The sequence below is a fragment of the Saimiri boliviensis genome, chromosome 15, assembly GCF_048565385.1.
Source record: "Saimiri boliviensis isolate mSaiBol1 chromosome 15, mSaiBol1.pri, whole genome shotgun sequence".
In the NCBI taxonomy this organism is placed as follows: Eukaryota; Metazoa; Chordata; class Mammalia; order Primates; family Cebidae; genus Saimiri; species Saimiri boliviensis.
In genome coordinates, this window is record NC_133463.1 from 5,749,909 (window position 1) to 5,776,018 (window position 26,110).

Genomic DNA, 26,110 nt, shown 5'->3' on the forward strand with positions numbered 1-26,110 from the left:
GGCAATGACTTCTGGACCAAGAACTCAAAAGCAAATGCAACTAAAACAAAGATAAATAAATGGGACTTAATTAAATTAACTAACAAGCTTCAGGACAGTAAAAGAAATAATCAGTAAACAGACAACCCACAGAATGGAAGAAAATCTTTGCAACCCATGAATCCGACAAGGACTAATATTCAGAGTCTACAAGGAGCTCAAACAAATCGGCAATAAAAAAATAATAATCCCTTCAAAACGTGGGCTAAGAACATGAATAGACAATTCTCAAAAGAAAATGCAAGTGGCCAAGAAACATGACAAAATGCTCAACATCACTAATGATCAGGGAGATGCAAATCAAAGAGAAAATGTGATACCACCTTACTCCTGCAAGAATGGTCATAATCAAAAAATTAAAAGATAACAAGTGCTGGTGTGGATGTGGTGGAAAGGGAACACGTTTACACTGCTGATGGGAATGTCAACTAGTACAACCCCTGTGGAAAACAGTGTGGAGATTCCTTAAGGAATTAAAAGTACAGGCTGAGAGCAGTGGCTCATGCCTGTAATCCCAGCACTTTGGGAGGCTAAGGCAGGTGGATCACTTGAGGCCAGGATGGTGAAAACCTGTCTCTACTAAAAACACAATAATTAGCCAGGCATGGTAGCACACACCTGTAATGCCAGCTACTCAGGAGGCTGAAGCAGGAAAATTGCTTGAACCTGGAAGACAGTAAGCCAAGCTCACACCACTCCACTCCAACCCAGATGACAAAGCAAGACTCCATCTCAAAAAAAAAAAAAAAAAAAAAGAAGTAAAAGTAGAACTACCATTTGATCCAACAACCCAGCACTGGCTATCTACCCAGAGAAAAAGAAGTAATTATATCAAAAAGATACTTGCACATGCAGGTTTATAAAAGCGCAATTTGCAAATGCAAAAATATTAAACCAGCCCAAATGCCCATCAATCAACAAGTGGATAAAAAAAATTATAGTTTATGTATATATCATGGAATACTACTCAGCCATAAAGGGGAATGAAATAATGGCATTTGCAGCAACCTGGATGGAACTGGAGACTATTATTCTAACTGAAGTAATTCAGGAATGGAAAACCAACTATTGTATGTTTGCACTCAGAAGTGGGAGCTAAGCTAGGAGGATGCAAAGACCTAATAATGATACCATAGACTTTGGGGACTCAGGGGAAAGGGTGGGAGGGTGGAGAGAGATAAAAGACTACATATTGGGTACGATGTACACTGCTTGGGTAATGAGGTGCACCAAAATCTCAGAAATAACCACTAGAGAAGTTATCCATATAACCAAACACCACCTATTCCCCCAAAACCTACTGAGATTTAAAAAATTCCATTGGAAAATAATAATAATATAAGTCACGTGGCAGGGACCTCCGGGGATATTACTGGTGAAATATCATGAATGAGTCCACACTACCCACAAAAGCTCTCCCACACTGCAGCTATCCCACAACACTCTACATAGCCCACAATGTGTCACCCTTACCGACCAACCATGCACATTTATTCAATATTTATCCTCCACTGATGAAATATATTTTAAAATTAAAATAATAGCTAAAGTATCTATCTTGGAAGGGAATTACATTTTTGAGTCTGAACTGGGCCACAGAGAAACAATTGAGACCGAAGGGTCTGAAAACACAGGAAACAGGATACTGAGAGGACTTTTCCAGTTGTCTTAGCATTGCTGCTAAGGCCTAAGGCACAGGGAGAAAAGTGAGATGTGTCCCAGCCAAGAGGTGCAGAGGTCCAGCAGCATTACACTGGGCCTTACTGAGCAGAGCCAGAGCCTGTCCGCCACCACCAGGTGACTGTGCCAGAGAGGAGTCCATGTCCTTTGGGCAGTGCAGTGCTCAGGGTAAGAGGCACCACATGGTTTAGCTCTGTGTGCCCACCCACATCTCACTTTGAATTGTAATAATCCCATGTGTCAAGGGCTGGACCCGGGGAAATAACTGAATCATGAGCATGGTTTTCCCCATACTGTTCTCGTGATAGTGAGTTCTCATGAGATCTGACGGTTTTATAAGGGGCTTCCCCTTTTGCTTGGCGGTCATCCTCTCTCCTGCCACCCTGTGAAGAGGTACTTTCCACCATGATTGTAAGTTTCCTGAGGCCTCCCCAGCCATGCAGAACTGTGAGCCAATTAAACCTCTTTTCTTTATAAATTACTCAGTCTCAGGTATTTCTTTATGGTAGCACGAGAACAGGCTAATATGAGGTCCTTCATTTTCCTGGATATGGAGAGGAGAACTGCCTCCCATATAATTCAAAGCGTCACCCAGAAGCAGTGACTGGCATTGACTTCCCTAGTTAGACATCTCCTTGGTCAGTGGACTTGATGATACGGTAGAGGTGAACAGCAGCAGAGAACTAGAGAGCAAAGGCAGAGCTGAAAGACAGAACAGCATGGCAATGTGACATGCTGTAACAAGTCAGTGTCAATTTATTTTAGTGCAAAAAAAATTTTTTGAAATCCATGCATGGTTTTTTCGTACTATGCACTCTCCATGAACATGCTGAAGTCCCTCAGTACTGGTACACAGACAGGTTACTGTGATGGTTAGTGATAGCGACGTAAGACAGTGACTTAAACTCTCTTTCAGATAATAAATGCCCTGTAGGACTGTCCATTGAGTGAGGAAACCCCATTAGCTGGGGTCAGTTCCAAGAAGAGATAAGATTGGCTGAAATACCAAAGGCTGGAGCTAGGTGTCCTACATCAGGAAATAAGAGTACTGGAGGATTTCAGTACGGCCTCTGAATAATACACACGTGAAGCCTGGGGCTGCCCATGCAGAGCACCCAGGTGACCAGGCAAGCCCATGCAGCCACAGAAGGAGAGGTTGCCACACTGCTGGCTTCCAGTCAATGGGCTGCCCTTCTCCCTCCTTCTGTACCCTTACTGGGAAGGACACCTCCAAAACAAAACCCATGTGACATGGACCCAGGGTCACCTTTCCATATGTCTACTGAGTTATCCCCAACACTTTTATTATTGACTTGCTTTCTTCATGGAGAGGAAATGCTATCCTTTTCACACATTAATTCCCAGATTAAATGGAACACATTTGTAGATTACATATCGTTTTCTAATATACCATCTGGGTATGTTTTAATTACTGCAGGTTTATCATGTGTTTTAGTATCTAGTATGATTAGCCCTCCTTGATTTGGGTTCTTCTTTAGAATTTTCTTGGTTATTCTTTCTCATGTGTCTTACCTAATTCTGATGACTTATCACTCCAAATTTATATTAAATGACAGTGATAACAGTAGAAATCTTTGGTCAGTGAAAAAAAAAATTCTTTACTGAAAATATTCCTTTCTTTAGTGAAAATATTATCTCATTTATTGATTAAGATTCTAGCTAATGAGATCACTACTGATCTCTATTTTATTATGTTAAAGAAATATTTATTCAGACCTATGTTATGAAGATTTTTTTATGAGAATGAATGTTGAATGTTTAACAAATGCCTTTTTAGTGCTATGGAAATACTCATGATTTTTTCTCCCTAATTCTATTAATATAAAATATATTAATTAATAAAATATATTCATTGCTTTCCTACTACTGTTTCATTCTTACATTTCTGAAATAAATACCACTAATGGTTTTAATGTGCTACTGGAGTCTTTGATTATCTATGATTACATTTACTTATTTTCATTTTGGATTTCTGTGTGGATATGTAAGAGCTTTGCTTTTTATTTTTAATTAATTCTTAGAGTTTTATTATCAAGATTATGCTTGTTTTTTAAAAAACTTTATGGCATTCATTATTTTCTAATCCCCAAAGCAATTTATATAACATTGGAAATGTTATTTAAAGGAGTGATACTTCCTCCTGGGAAAGTGCCTGACCACATGATTTCCTCAAGGTAGCTCTTCCACAGATTTAACACACGGAATAATTAACAACCTCGACAGCCGTGCTAGAGTCATGATTTGAATATCTGCTCTGCTCTGATATCTGGCAACTTGTTTCCTCCTTGTTATATTCTGTTTAGATTTCTCTCTCTTTTGACATAAATTTTCATTAATTAGATTTTTCTGTAAAATTACTAATGTCATTCATTGCTTACAGATATTTGTATATAATTAACCAAAATACTGGTGGAAAAAATAAAATGCGTAAGAAAGGGTTAGCGGCCTCTCTGGAGGGAAAGGCACTGTCAAAACACGCGAGAGAGCTAAAGACAGACACGAAAAAGCCAGCGTGATGCTCTGAAAACAAAGAGCTAAAAGAGATTGAAAAGAAAATGACAGAGCTAGAAACTGAGCAAAGAAGATCAACAAATGAGTGACACGCAATCATTTTGGCCTCAGGAACCCTTTACTTTTAAAGATTATTGACAAGCTCTAAGAGCTTTTATTATATGGCTGATATGTAGCTCTGCTTACTGAGAATTTAAAAATTTATGTGTTCATTTTCAAATTACAATTATAAACTCATAGCATTTTTCAATAACATTTTAATGCAAATTAACTATATTTTCTACAAATAAAAGTAGTGAGTAGAGTAGCATTATTTTACAAGAAGTTTTTAGAAGAACTGCTTTCAAATTCAATCTCTTACAATTAGTTGTTTTGGTTGAAGTCTATGAATAAAATATTACCTCACAAAGGGATGCTTTTAAAAGAAAGGAGTATTTGTAAGGATTTTTCAGATAATTGTAAAAATTCTTTGATACTATACTCAAATTTGACAATTAGTAGCTTCTTTTGATAATTTCCTTTATCACACAAACTACTGAAAGGATATGTATACAAAGGTCGACATATTTTCCCGTTTTATCAATAACAGTGTCAAGTAAAATTACCTTTCTTTTTTACTTTCGGCTACAAGCAAAGGATATAACGATATACTCCTGCCACTTGGCGCCCACTCTCTTGATTTGGGCTGAGGCTGCAACAGGTTCCCTCACCCGATGACTTTTCCACCATCAATGCAAATGTCAACCCAGCAAAGAGGCAAATTACATCCTGATACCATTATGAGAAAGTTTTAACCTAGGAAACTCCCTGCGAGGGTCCAGGGATCTCCCTCAACCAGTAATCTTCAGAACACGCTTTGAGACGTATGACAACATACACAAAATGTGGGGGTTCCCCAAAAAGAAAGAAAGAATGAGACACAAGGAATGTTAAAAGAATTAATTCAAGAGAAACATTCCTTAAATGAAACAGTATTTGTATCTCCATAGAAAACACACACACACACACACACACACATCAAATACCTGAAGAAAATTCAACACTAAGACACCTTAGGCAGAATGAGACTGTCACAGCACGTGACATTCATGAAGATGTGTGTAATATGCCCAAAATCTAGTCAAGGAAGCCAATTCCTCGCTGAAAGGAGATGAAGTTTCTGCAAAGTATTACTGAGAGCATGTATTGGAGGGAAAATGCTGCTCATAATCTCAGAGGTAAAATCTTTGACCTGCTCTACTTTTTCTTGAATTCATTCACTCCTCCATTACCACCACTGTGATTCTAGTTTCTCGATCTCGTAACATATCACTTAGTTACAGTCGTAGCTCCAGTGGTTTCTTGCTTTCAATTTTTTGCTCCATTCCAACCTATCCTATCCTCTTTAGGTTAATGACTATTCTTTATCATTATTATTTTTTGAGAGAAAGTCTTGTTTTGTGGCCCAGGCTGGAGTGCAGTGGCATGATCTTGGCTCACTGAAACCTTCACCACCCGGGTTCAAATGACTCTCCTGCCTAGGCCTCCTGCCTCAGTCTCCTGAGTAGCTGGGATTACAGGCACATACCACAACGCCTGGCTAATTTTTGTATTTTTAGTAGAGATGGGGTTTTACCATGTTGACCAGGCTGGTTTCAAGCTCCTGACCTCAGGTGATCCACCTGCCTCGGGCTCCCAAAATGCTGGGATTACAGATGTGAGCCACCACCACACCCAGCCCAGGTTAATGAATATTGTGAATAATCGATCTGATCAAGACTTTCAATAGTTCTATTGTCTGGAGCCTAGATTGGATGTGTTCCAACTCAACCAACCATCTCAACTAACTCCTCCCATATGGTCCTCATTTGCCACCATTCACAAAATCTAGTGCTACACTTAGGGCTCTTTGTTCTCTAAAACACTTGTTTACTTCCATATCTATGCCAATTGCTAGTGGTATTTTCTCAAGTACAGGCATTTGATAGATTTATCAAATTCTTCTACATATGCCAACTCCTAGATTAAACGGTGTATTCCAGTACTAATTTCAACTTACAGTGATCTTAGAGAGTCAAGGAAGCCTCCTTAGGGAAGTGAAGTGGCTTCTAAATTAAAATCTAAAGCCTCAACAGGAGGAAGTCAAGTAAAAGGATTCGGCAATGGGGAAAAATCAAGATGAGGCTCTTTAGTGTCCTTTTGATTTTAATAATATGTGTGGACTTACAATTGGTCCCATTTTAACAGACACAATGTGAATACCACCTAATTTTTGAATTTTAGTTGAACACTAATTTAAAAGTAGTTTGAAACATTCTGCAGACCTGCTTTTGGTATTTCCTGTTAGGCAAAAAAGACGTTCGTCACGGCACCTCTCCACAATTGTATTTTCAAATCTCCCACCTGTTTGAGTTACTATTTGCACAACTTCGCTACCATCCTTTTTCCCCCACATAGAACCTCAACTTCCTTTATTTAAAAAATCAATTAATATGCCTAAACTATAAGGGGAAATTAATTGCTAACAGACCATATGTCGATAGCAGCTCAGTGTAGGCTTTCATCTGTGTTCAGGCATCATGAACATGTCAGCATTTCCCATGTTGCTTCTCACACCTACGTTGACACGTGCAGCGGAGTTTTGCTCTCCTCCTCCTCTACGCTCATCAACACGTGTTAGCTCTGAACTGAGATCTACTAAGTCAAAACAAATTGTAGCAAACTGGAGGGACTTACAAAATTATATGGAAACGTAAAGCGCGCTGAAAGCGCAGTTTAGGCGTTGTCCATTTTGTAATTAAGTTCCATCATTTCAACATAAGCCAGAAAGCAAGAAAGTATTTCAATAGTAATTAATAACAATCATTTTCATTTTTATATTGGAATTATCTTTAGAAATTCAAATCTTGAATTTTCTCCCTCTTTATATCTCAGTAGACAATAAATTAAGGGTGAATAATAGAATCTCATTCCACGGTATATATATGTAAGATAAATCTAAGTATAGTTGTCACATGAAGAGTCTGAAGGGGAGTGTCTTCACTGCATTCCCAATACCACTGAACATAAAATATACATCAGTGTCAGAGTGAGATTCAGCCACTCTGGCATGAGAAGCTGCATTCTTTTGTAAGATGGTCTAGTCAGATAGGGCTAACTGATCACAGCAATTGTAAAAAAATTTGTAAGAAAAGGCCGGGCGCGGTGGCTCAAGCCTGTAATCCCAGCACTTTGGGAGGCCAAGGCGGGTGGATCACGAGGTCGAGAGATCGAGACCATCCTGGTCAACATGGTGAAACCCCGTCTCTACTAAAAATACAAAAAACTAGCTGGGCGTGGTGGTGCGTGCCTGTAATCCCAGCTACTCAGGAGGCTGAGGCAGGAGAATTGCCTGAACCCAGGAGGCGGAGGTTGTGGTGAGCCGAGATCACGCCATTGCACTCCAGCCTGGGTAACAAGAGTGAAACTCCGTCTCAAAAAAAAAAAAAAAAAAAAAATTTGTAAGAAAAAATGAAATGGCGTTTTTAAGAAAAACAATCATAATTAATATGAATAAAAATAAAATTCTAAAAAAATGAAGTTATATAAAAGACTGATTGGAAGAAGATATCAAATCTGCAATTTCTTAGATCCTATAACATAATATATATATAATATATATAATTATATATAATATATAATATATATAAAATATATAATTACGTATAATTATATATATAAAATATATAATATATATATAAGATTCTTAGACTCTCTATATATTTATGGATATATAATATATGTGACATATATAAATATGCTATATATATGTTATATATGTCATATATAATATATATGTCATAAGATCCCTGTCAGGTGTGCCAAAGACAGAGGCAGAGGTGCATACCTCAGAATGTGAATATGAATCACAGTACTGTATATATTACCTTTGGGTTTTACAGTCAGCTGCACAGACACTTTTTTTACCCCCAACGAACTGACTGCTTGACATTCATATTGGCCTTGATCGTGCTGTGCTGCGTGGTCAATTCTCAAAGTGCCAGAGGAGAGAACCATATGCCGGCCTTCCACAGGGAGCTGCCCTCCTGCAAAGAGGTAAAGAAAGGACTCTGTATGGCCCAGAGCAGTGAAAGCCGGAGCTGCAGGCTGTCGTAGGTAAAGAGCGAGATCTGTCTTTCAGGAAATCCTCGGTGCCAGGGTGTACTGTGTGGGTTCTGCACTAGCACTGCGACCCCGGAAACACACCACACCCCCTGTTGCTTGTCCTCGAAGCCCTGCTACTGTATCGCAAGGAATTCTCATCTGTCACCAAAAGAACAGCCCAGCCTCCCAGTGAAATTTTTAACCTTCGTGTTTACGCCCCTCAGCGGTACTATAATCAAAAAGCAAATTTCAAAACCAATTTGATTATTAAATTATATTTTCAGATATCTTCATGACAGTTGTTTATCATGTGTATGCAATATTTGGAATACGGTAATGTGATTGAAATACACTTAAAATGCAGAGGCAGCATATCAAAAATGGGAATTTTTTGACATCCATACTATTAATCTATACAGCCAACCAGAGGCTGTATACTTTTCACTTCTGAGCTTATATGAGCCTTGAATCCTTCTTAACACTTTATTCTTATGGTCACTATCAATTAAATGAGAGTATCATTTTCAACTAGTTCAGTGAAAACTTGTGTCTTATTGAATGTCTTGTTATAGATGGAAAAGGAATAGCTAGCCCTACTGAGTGAACACACACTATGCCATCAACTGTTCTAAATGTTGAAGAGTATAAATTATTCAAATCAATCCCCACACCCACCCTATGAGGTAGGAAACATCATCACCACCAGCATAGCAACAAGGACTCTGGCGAGCAGCAGTAAATGCATTTGCCCAAGGTCACGTGACAAGCACATGAAGGAATGGAGGTGGGAACCAAGGCTTTGTGGTTCCAGTGTGTACCTCCTATCAACTAATCTCGTAAAGAACAGAGAAAGAATTTTCATATAAGGAAACCGTCAATGTAGACGTACTTTGAATTTTATCTAGTACCTGAACTAACATGGAAAGTAAGATTTCCAATCCTGGAGGCATCTTAGACAAGGTCTCATCCAGCCAGTTGTCAATTCTGTTCTGTTATGTGCCCAGGCTCCCTGGAAGCGATTGGTGCCCTTGGAGGTGGATAGGGCCTGAAGACCCTGTCTGCTGGGCCCACACCCACCCACCTACACTTTCAGAACAGCAGCTCTTTGTTGGAGCTTCACTTCAGATTTTTATTTCACTGATGATTTCATTTTGTACTGGAAGAAAATGCTCCCACTTAAAAATAAATGTTTAAAACTGCTGCACTTTCCAATCATTTTATTTTAAAAATCAGGAAGCCATTTCCCGGAGGGGGTAATCTCAGGAAGGCCACAAACTCAAATGCCAAAACTCAAAACATCATGAAAATTATGATGATGTCACATTTAGATCAAAGATTACTTTCTGTGTAATTTTTTCACGTCCATGATATACCTTCAATAATTAGTCGAAACTATGCTTTTTACTCTCCACAAAAGAAGGCGTTTGTTTTCCCCACAATTACCTGTAGATGTGCTGATACCTGTTTTTGTCCAGACGATTACAGGAGATGGGCTGCCGTCAGCTTCACAGAGCCACTCCACAGCATGGTCCTCCAGCACCACTTGATCCTTGGGGGTTACCGTAAATTGTGGAGGCGCTAAAGGCAATGAAGCATACATCAACACTGAAAATCATTTTACAAAGTTCAGTGCCAATTAAAAAAAAAAGAAAATGTGTTCAAATAAGTTGTCTGATCAGAATTTGTTTCCAACTACGTATCACCAAGGTTCTAAAGAGTGTGAAGGTGCCTCTGTATGTTTATGGCTGTTTGCAAGGAAGCCAGAAACACACACATCTTGTCTGCAAAGCAAAGCAGTAGTAGCCAATAAGAAGAAACCATTTCTCAGTCTTATGGCAGCTGTTTCCCATGATTCAATCGTCCCGGTTATCATTTTACTAGATGTGATAAATATGTTTAAAGCTACGAATTGTACCGGAACTGTTAACAAAACAGTTTTCTCCAAGCTTTCGCATGCACAGACAAATTTGAAATGAGTTGATCTATTGATTTCAGAAAGAAAACTAAGCTCCTTAAGATGAATGTTCCAACACTTGAAATTATACTTCTGAAAAAGTCACATCTATGTTGAAATTCAGAGTTCCAAATCTTCAGATCTTGTATTATTGATTTTGTATCAATAAGAAATAGCTAATAGTTGCATATACCATTCCTAGAAAGGGATTCTATCCGTGACTCTCGGATTAAATAAAAAGTAAATCAATGTGGCCATTTTCAAAGGGCACAATGATCCTCAGTAACACCTAAGTGATCAAAAGAACTTTCCCAGATGGCTTTGTAACTGGAAAGAGGTCCCAATCCAGACCCCAAAAGAGGGTCCTCGGACCTTGTGCAAGAAAGAATATGAGGCAAATCCATAAAGTGAAAGCAGGATGATTAGGAAATTAAAAGGAATAAAGAATGGTTACTCCACAGGAGAGAAACGGTATAGGCTGCTCGGCTGAGTATACTTATAGTTATTTCTTGATTATGTGCTAAACGAGGGGTAGATTATTTCTGAGTTTCCCGGGAAAGGGATGAGCAATTTCCAGAACTTGGAGTTTCTCCCTATTTTAGACCATAAATGATAACTTCCTGATACTGCCATGGCATTTGTAAACTGTCTTGGTACTGGTAAGAGTGTCTCGTAATATGCTATTGCATTATCATTAGCAAATAATGAGCAGTGAGAACAAACAGGGGTCACTTTCATCGCCATCTTGGCTCTGGCAGGTTTCTGTCAGCTTCTTGACTGTTTAACCAGGGGGTCTTTGTGCACTGTATATTGTGCCAACTCCTACCTCATCCTGTGACTAAGAATGCCAAACCTGCTCCGAATCCAGCCAAGCAGCTCTCAGCCTCACTTTACCCAGCCCCCATTCAAGATGGAGTCACTCTGGTTCAAATGCCTTTGACAACCTGACAAGTCATTTCTCTGCCTTGTTAGATTTTTGCACAATTCCTACTACCCCTTCCTTTCACCTGCCTCAGAAATATGATAAAGTGAATAATACATGGCAAAATGTATTTGTTCCAAGTTTCATACTGTATGCAAGTACAAAAGATTTTTTAAAAGTCTTCATCGATTCTAAGTAAGGTGCTGGACTAAATAACTATGGTATAAGATAAATTACCAAGTCACACAAATTCATGGAAACCCTCAGGAATGCCCGTAAGCTATTTGTAAATAGAGGTCTAGTAAAGTCGAGCTGGAAAACAGACCACAAATCAGCCGTCTCAGGCTCCTCACTGCACAGATGAGAACATTCAGAATGGGGGAGGTAGGATTGAATTTCTCTTGCTCAGAACTAATAAGTAGAAAAGATAGTAGAGAATCTGGGCCGCTCAACCCCCAGCCTGATGTTCTTTCCAGAACATTACAGTAACTCCCGAAATTACTAGGAACAACTTAAAAAGAACAAAAATATTTCTACATTAAAAAATAGATTCATGACACAGTAAAAGAGCTATATAACAGAAAATGGTAGTAGTTAAGAGAAATAATGTAGTCCCGGTTCTAGTGTTGGGAAATTTGATTTAAACTTTTGAAATAATAATTAAAGTTCACAGTTAGCAAAGACTTTGTGAAAAGCATTGTTATACTTCACGTGTTCTCATTTTAGAAAAAGACCAAGATCCACATCTTAGCCCAGTATGGAAAACATTTAAGAACATAGTCAATTTACATTTGTTTCTATCACTAAAATTAGCAGCTTGCGAGGTTGATGAAGAAATTATGAATATCACCAAAGCAGGCAGAGGCGGTGGAATAATTAGACAGAAATGATGAAGCTGACATCTTTGGGCTTTTCATGTAAAGTGATGGCCTTCTGAGTCCCACCTCCAGTGCTGAAATGGCTAGCACATGCTGAGATGAAGTGTTTTGCTGTTTTATTAAAATCTAAGATCCTGGCTGTTCATTAAGGTGCTGCCTCACACACAAAGCATTTTGATTTACATTGTTGATGACCACAGGCCTTTTTATCCATATGTTCACACTGTGACCCATATATTCTACTGAAGCTTTTTTATGTCATTTTATTTATCATTAATATTTGTTCCAGTCAGTCTGAAAAAGGAAGTTTATCTTGGGTAACCGTGATCTTGGTTTAAACGGGCATTAAAAGATCAAGAACGTGAATAGGACCTGTTAAAATAACACAAAAGGATACATCTTAAAATGCTTAATCTATGACTAGGCAAATAAAATCAGCCTTTTAAATAAATGTATAGAATGATTAATGAACCATTTCAAACCCAATTAAAAATCTGGGCACACAGATCCAAAAGTGACACAAGTACATGGTCACAAATAACACAGAGCAAGCAGATGGCCATTTCAGGGCAAGCTCACTGGCAACACGAAATCATTAGCATACTGTGGTATACGAAGTAGGCGGGATGGTAAAGGTTACCAGAGTTCTGTTAAACGTAAATTGACGCAGATGGACAGATAGAAGCATCGGAAGGAAGTATATGGAAAAACCTGAGAACCAAAAGCCTAGAACAGTGTGGAATACAGGTAATCACTAAAGTGTGAAGGTGATCAGGCATTACGTTTCTAAAAAGCAAGCACTGATGATAAAATGATGTAAGCGAAACAAAACCCAAATGCGATTTCTTTGAAGGCATTTTTCAATCTCAACATATTAAAAGTTTAAAAATAATGTTTGGGTGCTTTAAAAGTAATTTCCCCCAGGAGTTACCAAAGACCTTAAGAAAATATTTCATTTCTGCACCTTCTTATTAGAGCAAGGAAAGTATTTTCGGGATATGAGCAGTTCTAGGGAAAAACACATTTTTTCCTGAAACATGTAAATAGAACAAGAAAGTATTTATCGATCGCTGCTTAAGGAGTTGATGCTAAGCAGTTCAATTTAGAAAACATTCTCTGAATGCAGGAAGCCTAGGCTGGAGGAAACCCTATGCTTTGCAGTGGCCAAGACCACTCTTGCGGCTGATGGGGCTCACTGTTCTGAAGCCCTCCCGACTCAAGTACGGCACTAGATTGGCCACGTCCATCTTTCTCTGTTCTGTGTTTCACAAGGTTCAGTGTTTCGGTAGATAACATCCTATGCAAGTCTGAATAAAACTTTTTAACTCAATCAAACTATTCATGACCTCAGGAAGCCCTTAATACAGATCACGTAAATTACTACACTCTAGTCAAGGATGAAAAACTACTTTAGAAAGAACAGGACTTTTGGTAGAACTCCAGCAGCACTTATATTCTGCTGTTTACTAAACTCTAACCCTGCAGGAGGGTGGCATACAAGCACACATGCACACACACACACACCACACACATGCACACACACAGACATGCGCTCACACACACACACATGCATGCACACACATGCATGAATGAACACACAAATGCACACACACGCATGAATGCACAATGCATGCACACACATGCATGCACACACATGTACACACACATACACACACATGCATGCGCACACACACACATGCACACATGCACACACACACACTTACCACACCAGAAAGGAAGGGGCTGCCCCAGGCTGAGAACTAAAATACAAAGAAGGATGTGTCTTCTTTATGACACAATTGCATGCCCATGCATATAAATTAATTTCTGGATTCAGAATGGTTTTATTATTGTCGTTGTTACACAGCCTGGCCTTGTAGGAGCCTTCAGCATATCCTCCAGCTCTGCTGAGTAGACAGTTTGGTAAGTGACTGTGAACACAGGGCACAGCCTATTCACTTTCATATCCGCACTGTCTTTCCTGTATCTGTAAAATATTCTGAAGCACAAATATCTTTTGACAGTATCCTTCCAGATTAATGACTTCATCTCTTTTGTTGCTAATGGTTGATTCTGACCTTTGGATAAAGATTGAAATAGGAAAGAAGAAAAACAACTTCTAACTTGAAACCGATTAGCTTTGAAAATCTTACTGTGTCAAAAACTAATTGGCAAAAAAAAAATCTCTCAACTGATGTACACGACATTATTTAAGCTGAAAAATAATTTTCCGAGTGTGGCAGGAGGAACATTTCATTCATGACCTTCTGCTCCCATACCTTGTACGATTATGTTTGCTGCAGCTTGAACAGAGCCGTGGCTGTTGCTGGCATGACAGGTAAATTGACCATGATCTTGTAGTGTGACATTCTGTAAGTAAAGTCCACTGGCCGTTGCCACGTGCCTGGATCCATCCAGCTCCAATCCATTGTCCCTGGTCCAAGTGATACGGGGGTGTGGGTGGCCTGTGGCCATACATTCCAAAGTTGAGCTGGTGCCAATTAGAACCTCTGTGTCCTGGGGCTGGATTACAAAGGTTGGTTTGGCTGATGGTAAGCGGGAAACAAAACAAAATCCAGCCCATCGAAGTTAGGATGATTTCTTTATTCTGCATTGTTTTGAGATTATCGTCATTTTCAAATTGTCTTTATACTAAAATATTGCATATATACATTTAATTAAAGAATTAAATCCAAAATAACTAAACATGGATTTGCTGTAATTACATACTTTTTTTAAAAGATCACTTGCTTTAATAGCATAATGTGTTATAGACACTGCAAAGCACCTACCAAATACATATTCCTTATTTTAGGGGCTACATGTTTGAATGTTCCCTCTTAAGAATACTCACCTTTTTTTTAAACATAGTTTGGTCAATGAGACATAGGCACATGTCACTAGGAATAAATGAAAGCACTAAGTCTAACTAGTCTTCTCTTCCTTCTGTTTGCTAGCTGGAGTTCGGGCAGGCATGCATTTGGGTTACAGGAGCCACATTGTGATTAAGAGGTGAAAATTATAAGACATAAAGAAACCTATGTGCAAAGCATATCGAAAAGCAGAAAGAATGTTATTTTCCCATTGGAGTAATGTGGCAGCTCTGTGACAGATTACCCCTGTCCTACTTGAGGCATGCAATTAAAATAAACATGTGCACACACAAACACACACATAGATGCTACGTGTTTAAGCCATATCTAGTCAAGTCTTCAGTTACTTTCAGCTAAACGTATTATACGTTGATTCATCAAGTATCCTTATAAACAGATAATTTGGACTTTCATATCAGGTGTTCCACTGCTATTAATTCATAAGAGCTTCTCTTTTCTGGGAAACTCAAGCAAAAGTTAAATATTGCTAAGGTGCTAAAAATGCCTAATGATTGAGTCTACGTTTGGGGCGGGTGGCCGGGAGCGCCTCCATTCCTGAGATGAACATACTCTGGAGAGTAGAAATAAATGAATTCAATCCAATTCGACGATAAACGTTTAATTTAATTCCTAACAATATTGAATGTCTTAAGTATATTAGTCACATGCTGGTTGTTGGAAAGATACAGAGATAAAAAAAACATACTCCTTGTGTGCTCGTACTCTAGCTGCCTGAACAGAGGACGGAATACATCATCTGTAAAACTACAACATGCCTCGGAAAGAATTGCCTCAGAGTTAGGTGGAAATGTGGTAGGAGAACATTCTGACAGGAAGTTAGGGAGGGTATAAGGAAAGCTATTACAATAATTGACATAAATATTCTGAATTAAGTCAACGGCAGTAGAACTGGACAGGGAGATAATTGGATTCATCTTGGAACTAAATTTTTAGAGAATTGTCGAAGGAGTAGCACTAGAAGTGAATCGGAGGTTACTGCAGGATAGTAATGATATCAATAGAGATAGCAAACATAGGATACTGTGGGTTTGTGTGGGCAAATGTGCTCGAGAGACGTAAAAATTTACCTATGAAGATAAGAAGAAGGTCCTGGCAACATCCACTGAAGTCTCAGGAAGGATCTCAGCAATAAACACTATACATTTTACATGAAGTATAAAAGCTGAAGGTTTGGGAAGAGATCAGAGAGAAGAGTAATAAACTGTGATTAGGGTGCAGGAGATTAGAGAAAGAAAGGGAGGAAGGGCAGTGGTATAAGAAATACCACATTTTAGACAGGCAGAAGAGATTTTAAAAGAGGATTGAGGGCATTAGGAAAGGATCAAGAGGAAGTTATGTTCTCAAAGTAAAAATGCTCCTTCTCCTAGAAGTACAGGGTCAGACTTGACCTAGAGGCAGAAGGGAAGGAGGCTTTGGAAGGGTAAGGCAGGGAATTAAAATAAACTTCAAGAGAAAATATTCAAGTTTCTTTAAAACAGAATTAGAAAAAATACGGCCAATGGGAATAGTTTCACTTCAAAGCATTACGTACTCTAAAGAAGCAGTATTGGGTAATTTTCTAGTGAAAATAACTGATAGAACTAGAAAATAATAGTTTTACCAGGAAGACTGGAGTATCTGAGCATGGCACTCTGTGTCTTGGCTTCCCCAGCGGAATTTCTGGCCATGCACTGATAGGCACCTTGGTCTGACTCTCTGGTGTTTCGGATCATGAGTGTGCCATCATCAAACATGTTCAGTCGAGTATCATCTTCCAAATCCAATGAATGGCTGGAAATACATATTATACGTGTATATTATTTAATCACATTGATATTTAAAACTCTTAACAAGACTGAGAATATAGTACTATGTAACTATGTTTCATGTCTACCCAATTTGTTCAATTTACTTTGTCTGAATGATTTTAATTATTTTACTTTAAATTCTAGTTCTCTTATTCTTATTTCAAGATTATATCCTGAACAAACACTGTGAGCCAACATTTGATAGAAGAAAATGGGGTTGAAATGTTCTGACTTCCCGAGTGGCATGAATTTAGACACTGAAGCAATCACTCCCATATGACAGACACTTCAGCACATTTTTATACATCTGAATGCCCATATTTTAAAAGAAGAATCAACAGATGGTAATACGTAATCCTTTTACCTCCTTCCATGAGTCATTCAGTATTCTTTCATATTTTCTTAAAGTGTAAAAGAAATATTCCTATTCAAACCAGCATGGCTCAAAGCCAAGTATAATCATATGACTGAGCAACAAATAACACACCTACCCACCCAGTTGTTGAATATTAGGCCCTCTTCTCTGACTTGCACCATTTGGATATACTTGAAAAGTGCCATTTATCAATTAAATGGATAATCCATTGAGTGCAAGGTTCAGATGTGCAACATCGTATTACGTCAATAATCACAATAAAAAGAGCGCCTGCATATTTTTAGCAATAAATGCAAAGCTACTGACACAGAAACATATGTTAGAAATTTTTACAGTCTTATTTCTGGCCAAGATTTTTTTCCTTTAAAAATATTTTTTTTTTTTTTTTTTTTTTTTTTTTTTTTTTTGAGACGGAGTTTCGCTCTTGTTACCCAGGCTGGAGTGCAATGGCGCGATCTCGGCTCACCGCAACCTCCGCCTCCTGGGTTCAGGCAATTCTCCTGCCTCAGCCTCCTGAGTAGCTGGGATTACAGGCACACGCCACTATGCCCAGCTAATCTTTTGTATTTTTAGTAGAGACGGGGTTTCACCATGTTGACCATGGTTGGTCTCGATCTCTCGACCTCGTGATCCACCCGCCTCGGCCTCCCAAAGTGCTGGGATTACAGGCTTGAGCCACCGCGCCCGGCGAAAAAATATTTAATGATTATGTATGAGAAGGTATATCGATTTTGACATGCGTATGCTTAGAACTAATGAACGTGTTAAGCATAAATAAAGGAAATCTCTCTTCCATCATCCATCACTCAATACATATCTATTAAACACTGACTAGGTGTCACCCACAAAAACATCATTCACAGAGGAAAAAAAAACATCCATTAGGAGAATCCCGTAGTTCTCCCTTTAATTCGTTTATTTGTTTTATAAAGCCAGGTAAATATTTTCCCACTAATTTCAAAAGAACCCACACTAAAGAATAACACTCTATTCCCACATAGGTAAAAACAATAAAGCTTGTTGAAGAGATGAAGAAATCATCATTCTTCTTTAACTATTTTTGTCATGAAAAATAAGAAAGAAACAGACAATGGCCATAATTTCCTTTTATGTTTTAGAGTGGAATCACAGAGTGAAGACAGGACAGCTGGAGGCGATCTGTTCTTCTTCAGCCATTGGGTGAGAAAAGCTCAATGTGAACAAAAAAAAAATACTATTTAGCCAAATAAGAAATTGAAGTTGTCATTTTCGAAGAGATTAGTTTCAGGAAAAAAAAAAAAAAAAAGGCATGTTTTAAAATAGTCAGCAATGCAAGACACAGGCAAGAGGAGGAGAAACTGGATTCTCCCTGTGAAATTTCTCAGGGTAAGTAGCACGGAATGAACATCAGAAAAAATGTTTTTTCAAGGCTGGGGGCAGTGGCTCATGCCTTTGATCCCAGCATTTTGGGAGGCCGAGATGGGCAGATCACCTGAGGTCAGGAGTTCGAGAAATAATGCTTTTCTTAAAAAGTACCCAATTCAAGAGGCTCATTTAGTAATAAGCAGTTTAATTATTTTAAGTGTAATTCTAAACTTATCTAGCATTGAACCCAAGTAAAACTATCTGCAAAGGAATATGCCAAATAATAAAATTGTATTTTTCAGAAGATGATTTAAGTTCCTGAAATCATGTTCCAAAACTTTGCAGCCCAAAATTCCAAAGGCTACCAGATATGAATGTGTTATCTATCATCTGGCTTCACCAAGATTCATTACGTTAAAAATGATATAAAACAGGCAGTAGCACATCACATCCATAAATTCAAAATGCATCATTCCTTTTCCTGGTGATTTCCCTCTTTGTTCATAACCTCTTCTTATGCTCATAAAATTTGTTTGTTCATGAATCATGATGTTCCTTCCCAAAAAATCAAAGTCTTCATGTTTCAATACATCCCATTCAATTGTCAGTTTGATGCAAACCAAATTGCAATAATACACAAAAACACAAAGGTCTGCAGAGGTAGAATATATATGAATATATTATATTGTTCCTTGAAAATATGCAAATAAACATATTTGATTTAATGAAGATATACGAATAACTTCTATTACGGTGATTCATTGCAACATCCGTTTGTAAGTGCTTTCTAAAAACTAGATGCTGTAGTTAGATACCAGAAATATACACAAATAAGTTATCACCACACAAATTAAAACCATCTTCCATGGTCACACACAGTGGCTCATACCTGTGATACCAGCATTATGGGAGGCTGAGATGGGAGAACTGCTTGAGGCCAGGAGCTTGAGACCAGACTAAGCAACATAGTGAGACCCTGTCTCTACAAAAAAAAAATCTAAAAATTAGCCAGATGTGGTGACATAGGCCTGTAGTACCAGCTACTGGGAGGCTGAGGCAGGAGGATTGCTTGAGCTCAGAAGTTCAAGTCTGCAGTAAAGTATGATTGTGCCACTGAACTCCAGCCTGGACAACAGAGTGAGATTCTGTCTCAGAAACAAAACAAAAACAATTCCTCCACATACAAAACCACCATCAACCATAAATTATAGTATAGTTGTAAAGTTTGCTTCTAATCTACTGGAACTATCAATCACACTTACCATGTTTACTAGAATTTGAATTTATTTAGAATGGCCTACATTTCCATAGCTAAACCTCAACATTAAGAAAAGTAGGGAAGACAGTCAACTAGATGAAGCCAAGAAGCCCTTCTCCCACCTAGAGAAGCCAAAATATTGAAAAATCCATCACACTTTAAGCAGATCTTTTGAGGGGAAGCACTGAGAGTTGATAGAGGGAAACACAGCCACTGAGGCTGAATAGGGTGGAAGCTGGGAAGCCTGTACAGAGTAGCCAAGTGCCAAGACCCATTCCTAGTCCTGATGAGGTCCTAATGAAGAGGTGAGTGAAGGTACTGCAGGGCACCACACCCCCGTCATGGACCTCTGGGATCCTAGCTGCAAGAGATCCCATGACCCCCATAGATTTTTTTGTTTTTTTTTTTTTTTAGACAGAATCTTGCTCTGTCGTCAGGCTGGAGTGGAATGGCACAATCTTGGCTCACTGCAATCTCCGCCTCCTGGGTTCAAGCAATTCTCCTGCCTCAGCCTCCAGAGTAGCTGGGACTATAGGAGCACACCACCAAGCCCAGCTAACTTTTGTATTTTTTAGTAGAGATAGGGTTTCACCATGTTGGCCAGGATGGTCTCGATCCTTTGACCTCATGATCCGCCCGACTTGGCCTCCCAAAGTGCTGAGATTACAGGTGTGAGCCACCACGCCCAGCCAGATTTTTTTTTTTTTTAAATAGAGTCCTGCTCTGTCACCAGGCTGGAGTGCAGTGGCATGATCTCGGCTCACTGCAACCTTTGCTGCCCAGGTTCAAGCCATTCCCATGCCTCAGCCTCCTGAGTAGTTGTGAGTAGCTGGGACTACAGGCATGCACCACCACACCTGGCTAATTTTTCATATTTTAGTAGAGACAGGATTTCACTATGTTATCCAGGATGGTCTCAATCTCCTGACCTCATGATCCACCCACCTTGGCCTCCCAAAGTGCTGAGATAACAGGCGTGAGCCACTGCACCCAGTCCCTGATAGACATTTTAATTGGCAGAGGAATCTACCAGAGAGAAGGCAGAGGCAGAGCTTGAGCCTGCATGGAGTCCAGGTTTTACATGTACATGCGGCAACTGAAGCAAAATGTGACCCTAGACCCCATGGCCCCAGCCTCTCCACCTTGTTCTGCTGGGCTGGGATGCAGCAGGGCTGTCTTACCCACAAGACTGGGGCCAATCTGATCTGCATGCTCCTTTGTCTCTGGACCCTCTCAAGGCCCCTACCTGGCTGCTTCCATAAGAGCATGCACACAGCACAGCTTCCACTGCCCACCCTGAGTGCTTTGTCAGCAGCCTGAAAGCACTACAGCTGCCCCAGTACCACCAGTGCTTGACCCCAAGGGGCTAAAGGACAAAACCACGGAACCAATCCCAGCCCCCCAGGGTGCAGGCACACAGCTGAAGAATATCAAGCTGAGATCTGTGACCAGGGCTTGAACAGGGGAGGAACCCCCAGTCTCAGAACACTGAGAAGAGTGAGATGCAGCTTTTCATTCTGGCAAAAGAGTTGGGTGTGCCTCCCTGCACAGGGCTGGTCTGGGAAGGGTGTGGCCTCCCTGTTAGCCACAGCCTCTGCCTTAAGGAGCTCCATGGCCTGAAACACCTGACAGCCCAGCAATCTGGGTGCAGAAGGCCTGAGACTAAATGAGCTGATCAGGTCAGCTACAGGGCAGCCACCAGAAGGCGACCTAGTCAAAGAAGCACAAGCTGGGCAGTTCCCATAGCGATCTGCTAGGCAAAAATACCCAAGCTGTGGACACTACACCAGCTGCATACCCAAAACAACTCTACCATGCCCAGGAGTCCTCTGCCCTTGACCTTCTTTGTGATATGTCTATGGCAATATACCACCCATAGACATATCACAAAGCACAAAAGACCAGTGGGCCCCTGGGAAGCTGCGAGTCTCCTGATAACCGAACCTTTGGCTTGGGCTCCGCTTAATAGTGGGGGTAGCACAGCCTGTCGGGGCCCCCTTGGGCCTAAGGAAATGTAGGTGTGTCAACACTGATTAGAGGTGGAGGTCCCCCAAGGCCCAGAAACACACTTGGCAAGGAGGTATATCTCTCACTCCCTGTCTCCCCTACCCCAGAGCACTGTAGCAAACAAGAACAAGCTGAAATACAAAAAAAAAGAACAGCTAAGGAAGAGTCTGTGAGCCCTTACTCTTAAGCACCATCTACTGAATTGCAGCCCAAATTACACCACCAAACAAAAATCATTTCAGCACATATCACCCATGAAATACAATGCAAGAATCTAGCCACAAATTAAGTTCCCACAGAGATGCCTGATATTCAGAAAGCATAGAGAAACAAAGTCATCCAACTATATTCAACATACACCACAGTCAAACCCTCAAGGGAAATAAGGAACATAAAAGCAAAAACCCCACGCAAATGACAGCAACTTCAAAGGGATAAAGGAACACCAGCCCTGTGGAATGAGTAAGAATCAGTGCCACAACTCTGGCAATTAAAAAAGTCAGAGTGTCTTACGACTTCCAAATGACTGCCATAGCTCCCCAGCAATGGATCCTAACCAGATTGAAATGGCTAAAATGATGGAATTCGAATTCAGAATCTGGATGGCAAGGAAGCGCAACAAGATAAAGAGAAAGTTGAAGCCTAATCCAAGGAAGCCAATAAAATGCCCCAATAGTTGAAAGATAATGTAGACATTTTAAGAAAGAACAAAACTGAACTTCTGGAAATGAAAAATTCACTACAGGAATTTTATATTACAGTTGGAAGCATTAACAACAGAACAGATCAAGCTGAAGAAAGAATCTCAGAGCTCAAAAACCAGTTCTTCAAATCAACCCAGTTAGATAAAAAGAAAGAAAAAAGAATTAAAAAGAAGTAATAAAATCTCTGAAAAATACGAGATTACATAAGGAGACCAAACCTACAATTCATTGGAATTCCTGGGAGAAAAGGAGGAAGAATAAACAACTGGGAAAATGCATTTGAGAATATAGACCACAAAAATTTCCGCAATATTGCTAGAGACATGAGCATGCAAATTCAAGAAATTCAGAGAATCCCTGTGAGATATTATATAAGATGCCCCAAGACACATAGTCATCAGATTTTGTGAAGTCAACATGGTAAAAAACAAAAACAAAAACAAAACCTCAAAGGGATCTCAGCAGAAACCTTGCAAGCCAGAAGAAATTGGGTTCCTATTGTCAACATGCTTAAAGAAAAGAAATTCCAACCAAGAATTTCATATCCAGCCAGACTAAACTTTATAAGTAAAGGATAAGTAAAATTCTTCCCAGACAAGCAAATGCTAAGGGAATTGGTTACCACTAGAACAGCCTTATAAGAGAACCTTAAGGGAATTCTAAACATGGAAACAAAAGAATGATGCCTACTATCACCAAGATATATGTAAGTATATAGCCCATAGATAAACCTTATAAAGCAACTGCACAATCAAGCCTATCAAACAACCAGCTAAACAACAAGATCAAAACATGACATATCAATATTACTCTTGACTGTAAATGTCTAAAAGGCCATTAAAAAGGCACAGGGCTGCACACTGGATTTTTAAAAAGACCCAATCTTTTGCTGTCTTCAACAGACTCATCTCACATGTAATGACACTCAAAGACTCAAAGTGAAAGGGTGGAGAAAGATTTCTTAGGCAACTGGAAAACAAAAAATGGAAGAAGGTTGCTATTCTTATATAAGATAAATAAGACTTTCAACCATAAATTATGTATATTAAAAAAAGACAAATAAGGGCATTACAAAATTATAATGAGTTCATCAAGAAGGCAAAGAAATTCTGAACTTAAATTTGACACTTGCTCAACTGGGCTTGATAGATAGCTATAGAACACTTTATCCAATAATAACAAAATATACATTCTTCTCATCTGTACATGGAAGATGACCACATACTTAGCCATGAAGTAAGTCTCAATAAATGCAAAAAATATCAAAATCATGCCAACCATACTCTCGAACCACAGGGTAATAAAAATAATAATGAATACCAAGAATATCTCTCAGAAAATGAAAATTAAACAACTTACCCCTAAATGATTTTTAGATAAACAACAAAATTAAAACAAAAATCAAAAAATTATTTGAAATTCATGAAAATAGAGGCACAACATACCAAAGTCTCTGGAATGCAGCAAAAGCAACGTTAAGAGGAGCGTTTATAAAGCTAAATGCCTATATGAATAAGTTAGGAAAGATCTCAAATTAACAGTCTAGAGAAACTAAGAAAAAAAAAAAACCACTAGAATAAACTAACCCCAAAGAGAAACAGAAGAAAAAATATAACCGACTGGACACAGTAGCTCAGGCTTGTAACTCCAGCACTTTGGTAGACTGAGGCAAGAGGACTTTTTGAGTCTAGGGATCTGAGACCAGTCTAGGCCATTTATCAAGACCCCATATCTACAAAAAGTGAAAATATGAGCTGGGTGTGCTGGCCTGCACCTGTAGTCTCAGCTACTCAGGAGGCTGAGGTGGAATGATTGCTCGAGCCTGGGCAGTCAAGGCTGCAGTAATCCATAACTGCACCAGTGTAATCTAGCCTGGTGACAGAGTGAGATGCCATCTCTTTTTTAAATCAATTTTTTAAAATGAAATAACTAAAATCAGAGCAGAACTACATGAAACTGAGACAGAAAATCCATACAAAAAATCAACGAAACGAAAAGTTGGTTATTTGAAGCGATAAACACGATTCATAGAACATTCACCCAAAAAATCTAGAGGAAATGGATAATTCCCATAAGCATACAACGTCCCAAATTAAACCAGGAAGAAACTGAAACCCTGAACAGATAAATAATGAGTTCTGACACACTGACACAGGGAGGGAAACATCACACACTAGGGCCTGTGGGGGCAGGGGGCTAGAGGAGGAATAGCATTAGAAGAAATATGTAACGTAGATGATGGGTTGATGGGTGTAGCAAGTCACCATAGTGTGTGTATGCCTATGTAACAAACATGCACGTTCTACACATGTATTCCAGAACTTGAAGTATAAATAATAATAATAATAATAATAATAATAATAAAGAGTTCTGAAATTGCATAAATAATAAAAATCCTTCCAACCAAAAGAGGCTTGGACTACATGGATTCATAGCCAAATTTTTCCTGACACACAAAGAAGAGATTGTGCCAATTCTACTGAAACTATTCTAAAAAATCAAGGAAGGACTCCTCCTTAGCTCATTCTGTGAAATGAACATCATCCTGATACTAAAATCTAGCAGAGACACACACAAAAAAAGAAAACCATGGGCCAGTATCCCTGATGAACATAAATCCAAACATCCTCAACAAAATGCTAGCAAACTGAACCCAGCAGTACATCAAAAGGTTAATTTACCATGAGCAAGTAGGCTTTATTCCTGAGATACAAAATTGGTTCAGCATATGCAAATCAATACACCTCATTCACCACATAAACAGAATTTTTTTAAAATTATGTGATCATTTCAGTAGATGTGGAGAAAGCTTTCAATAAAGTTCAACATTCCTTCATGATTAAAAAAAAATCCTCAACAAACGATGCATCAAAGGAATGTACCTCAAAATAATAAGAGCTATCAATTACAAACCCACAGCTGATACCATACTGAATGGGCAAAAGCTGGAAGCATTCCCCTTGACAACCAGAACAAGACAAGGTTGTCCGCTTTCACCACTCCTATTCAACATAGCATTGGAAGTCCTAGCCAGAGCAATCAGGTAAGAGAAAGAAACAACTGACATCCAAATAGGAGAAGAAAAAGTCAAACTATCTCTATTGCTGATGATATTCTATACCATAAAAACCCCAAACACTTCACCAAAGCTTCCTAGAACTGATAAAGAACTTCAGTAAATTTTCAGGATACAAAATCGATGTACAAAAAATAGTAGCATTTATGTACACCAGTAATGTTCAAGCTGAAAGCCACATCAAACATGTAATCCCATTTAAAATAGCCACAAAAAGAAAAAAGATCTAGGAATATATCTAACCAGTTGAGTGAAATATTGATATAAGGAGAACTGCAAAACATTGCTGAAAGAAACCACAGATGACATCAATAAATAAAAAAGCATTTTATGCTCATAAGCTGGAAGAATCAATATTGTTCAAATAGCCATACTGCCCAAGGCAATTTACAAATTAAATGCTATTCCTATCAAACCACCAATGTCATTTTTCACAGATTTAGAAAAAAACTACACTAAAATTCATATGCAACACAAAAAGAGCCTGAGTAGCCAAAGCAATCCTAAGCAAAAAGAACAAAGCTGGAAACATCACAT

At 39.0% G+C, this 26,110-nt stretch overlaps 1 protein-coding gene across 2 annotated transcripts in view; it reads right to left on the reverse strand.

Annotated features, from left to right (window-relative positions):
* PXDNL (peroxidasin like) overlaps nt 1–26,110 on the reverse strand; it is a 379,412-nt gene that overhangs the window by 107,365 nt on the left and 245,937 nt on the right. Inside the window, exons 9-12 of one of the 2 annotated variants that reach the window (XM_039464797.2) lie at nt 16,622–16,791; nt 14,407–14,673; nt 9,835–9,951; nt 8,157–8,315 (exon numbers count right to left, since the gene is read on the reverse strand). In XM_039464797.2, coding sequence (XP_039320731.2) covers nt 8,157–8,315; nt 9,835–9,951; nt 14,407–14,673; nt 16,622–16,791 — 713 coding nt within the window. Of the gene's footprint in view, nt 1–8,156; nt 8,316–9,816; nt 9,952–14,406; nt 14,674–16,621; nt 16,792–26,110 lie in introns of both variants that reach the window. The other variant, XM_039464800.2, reaches the window with a different exon arrangement.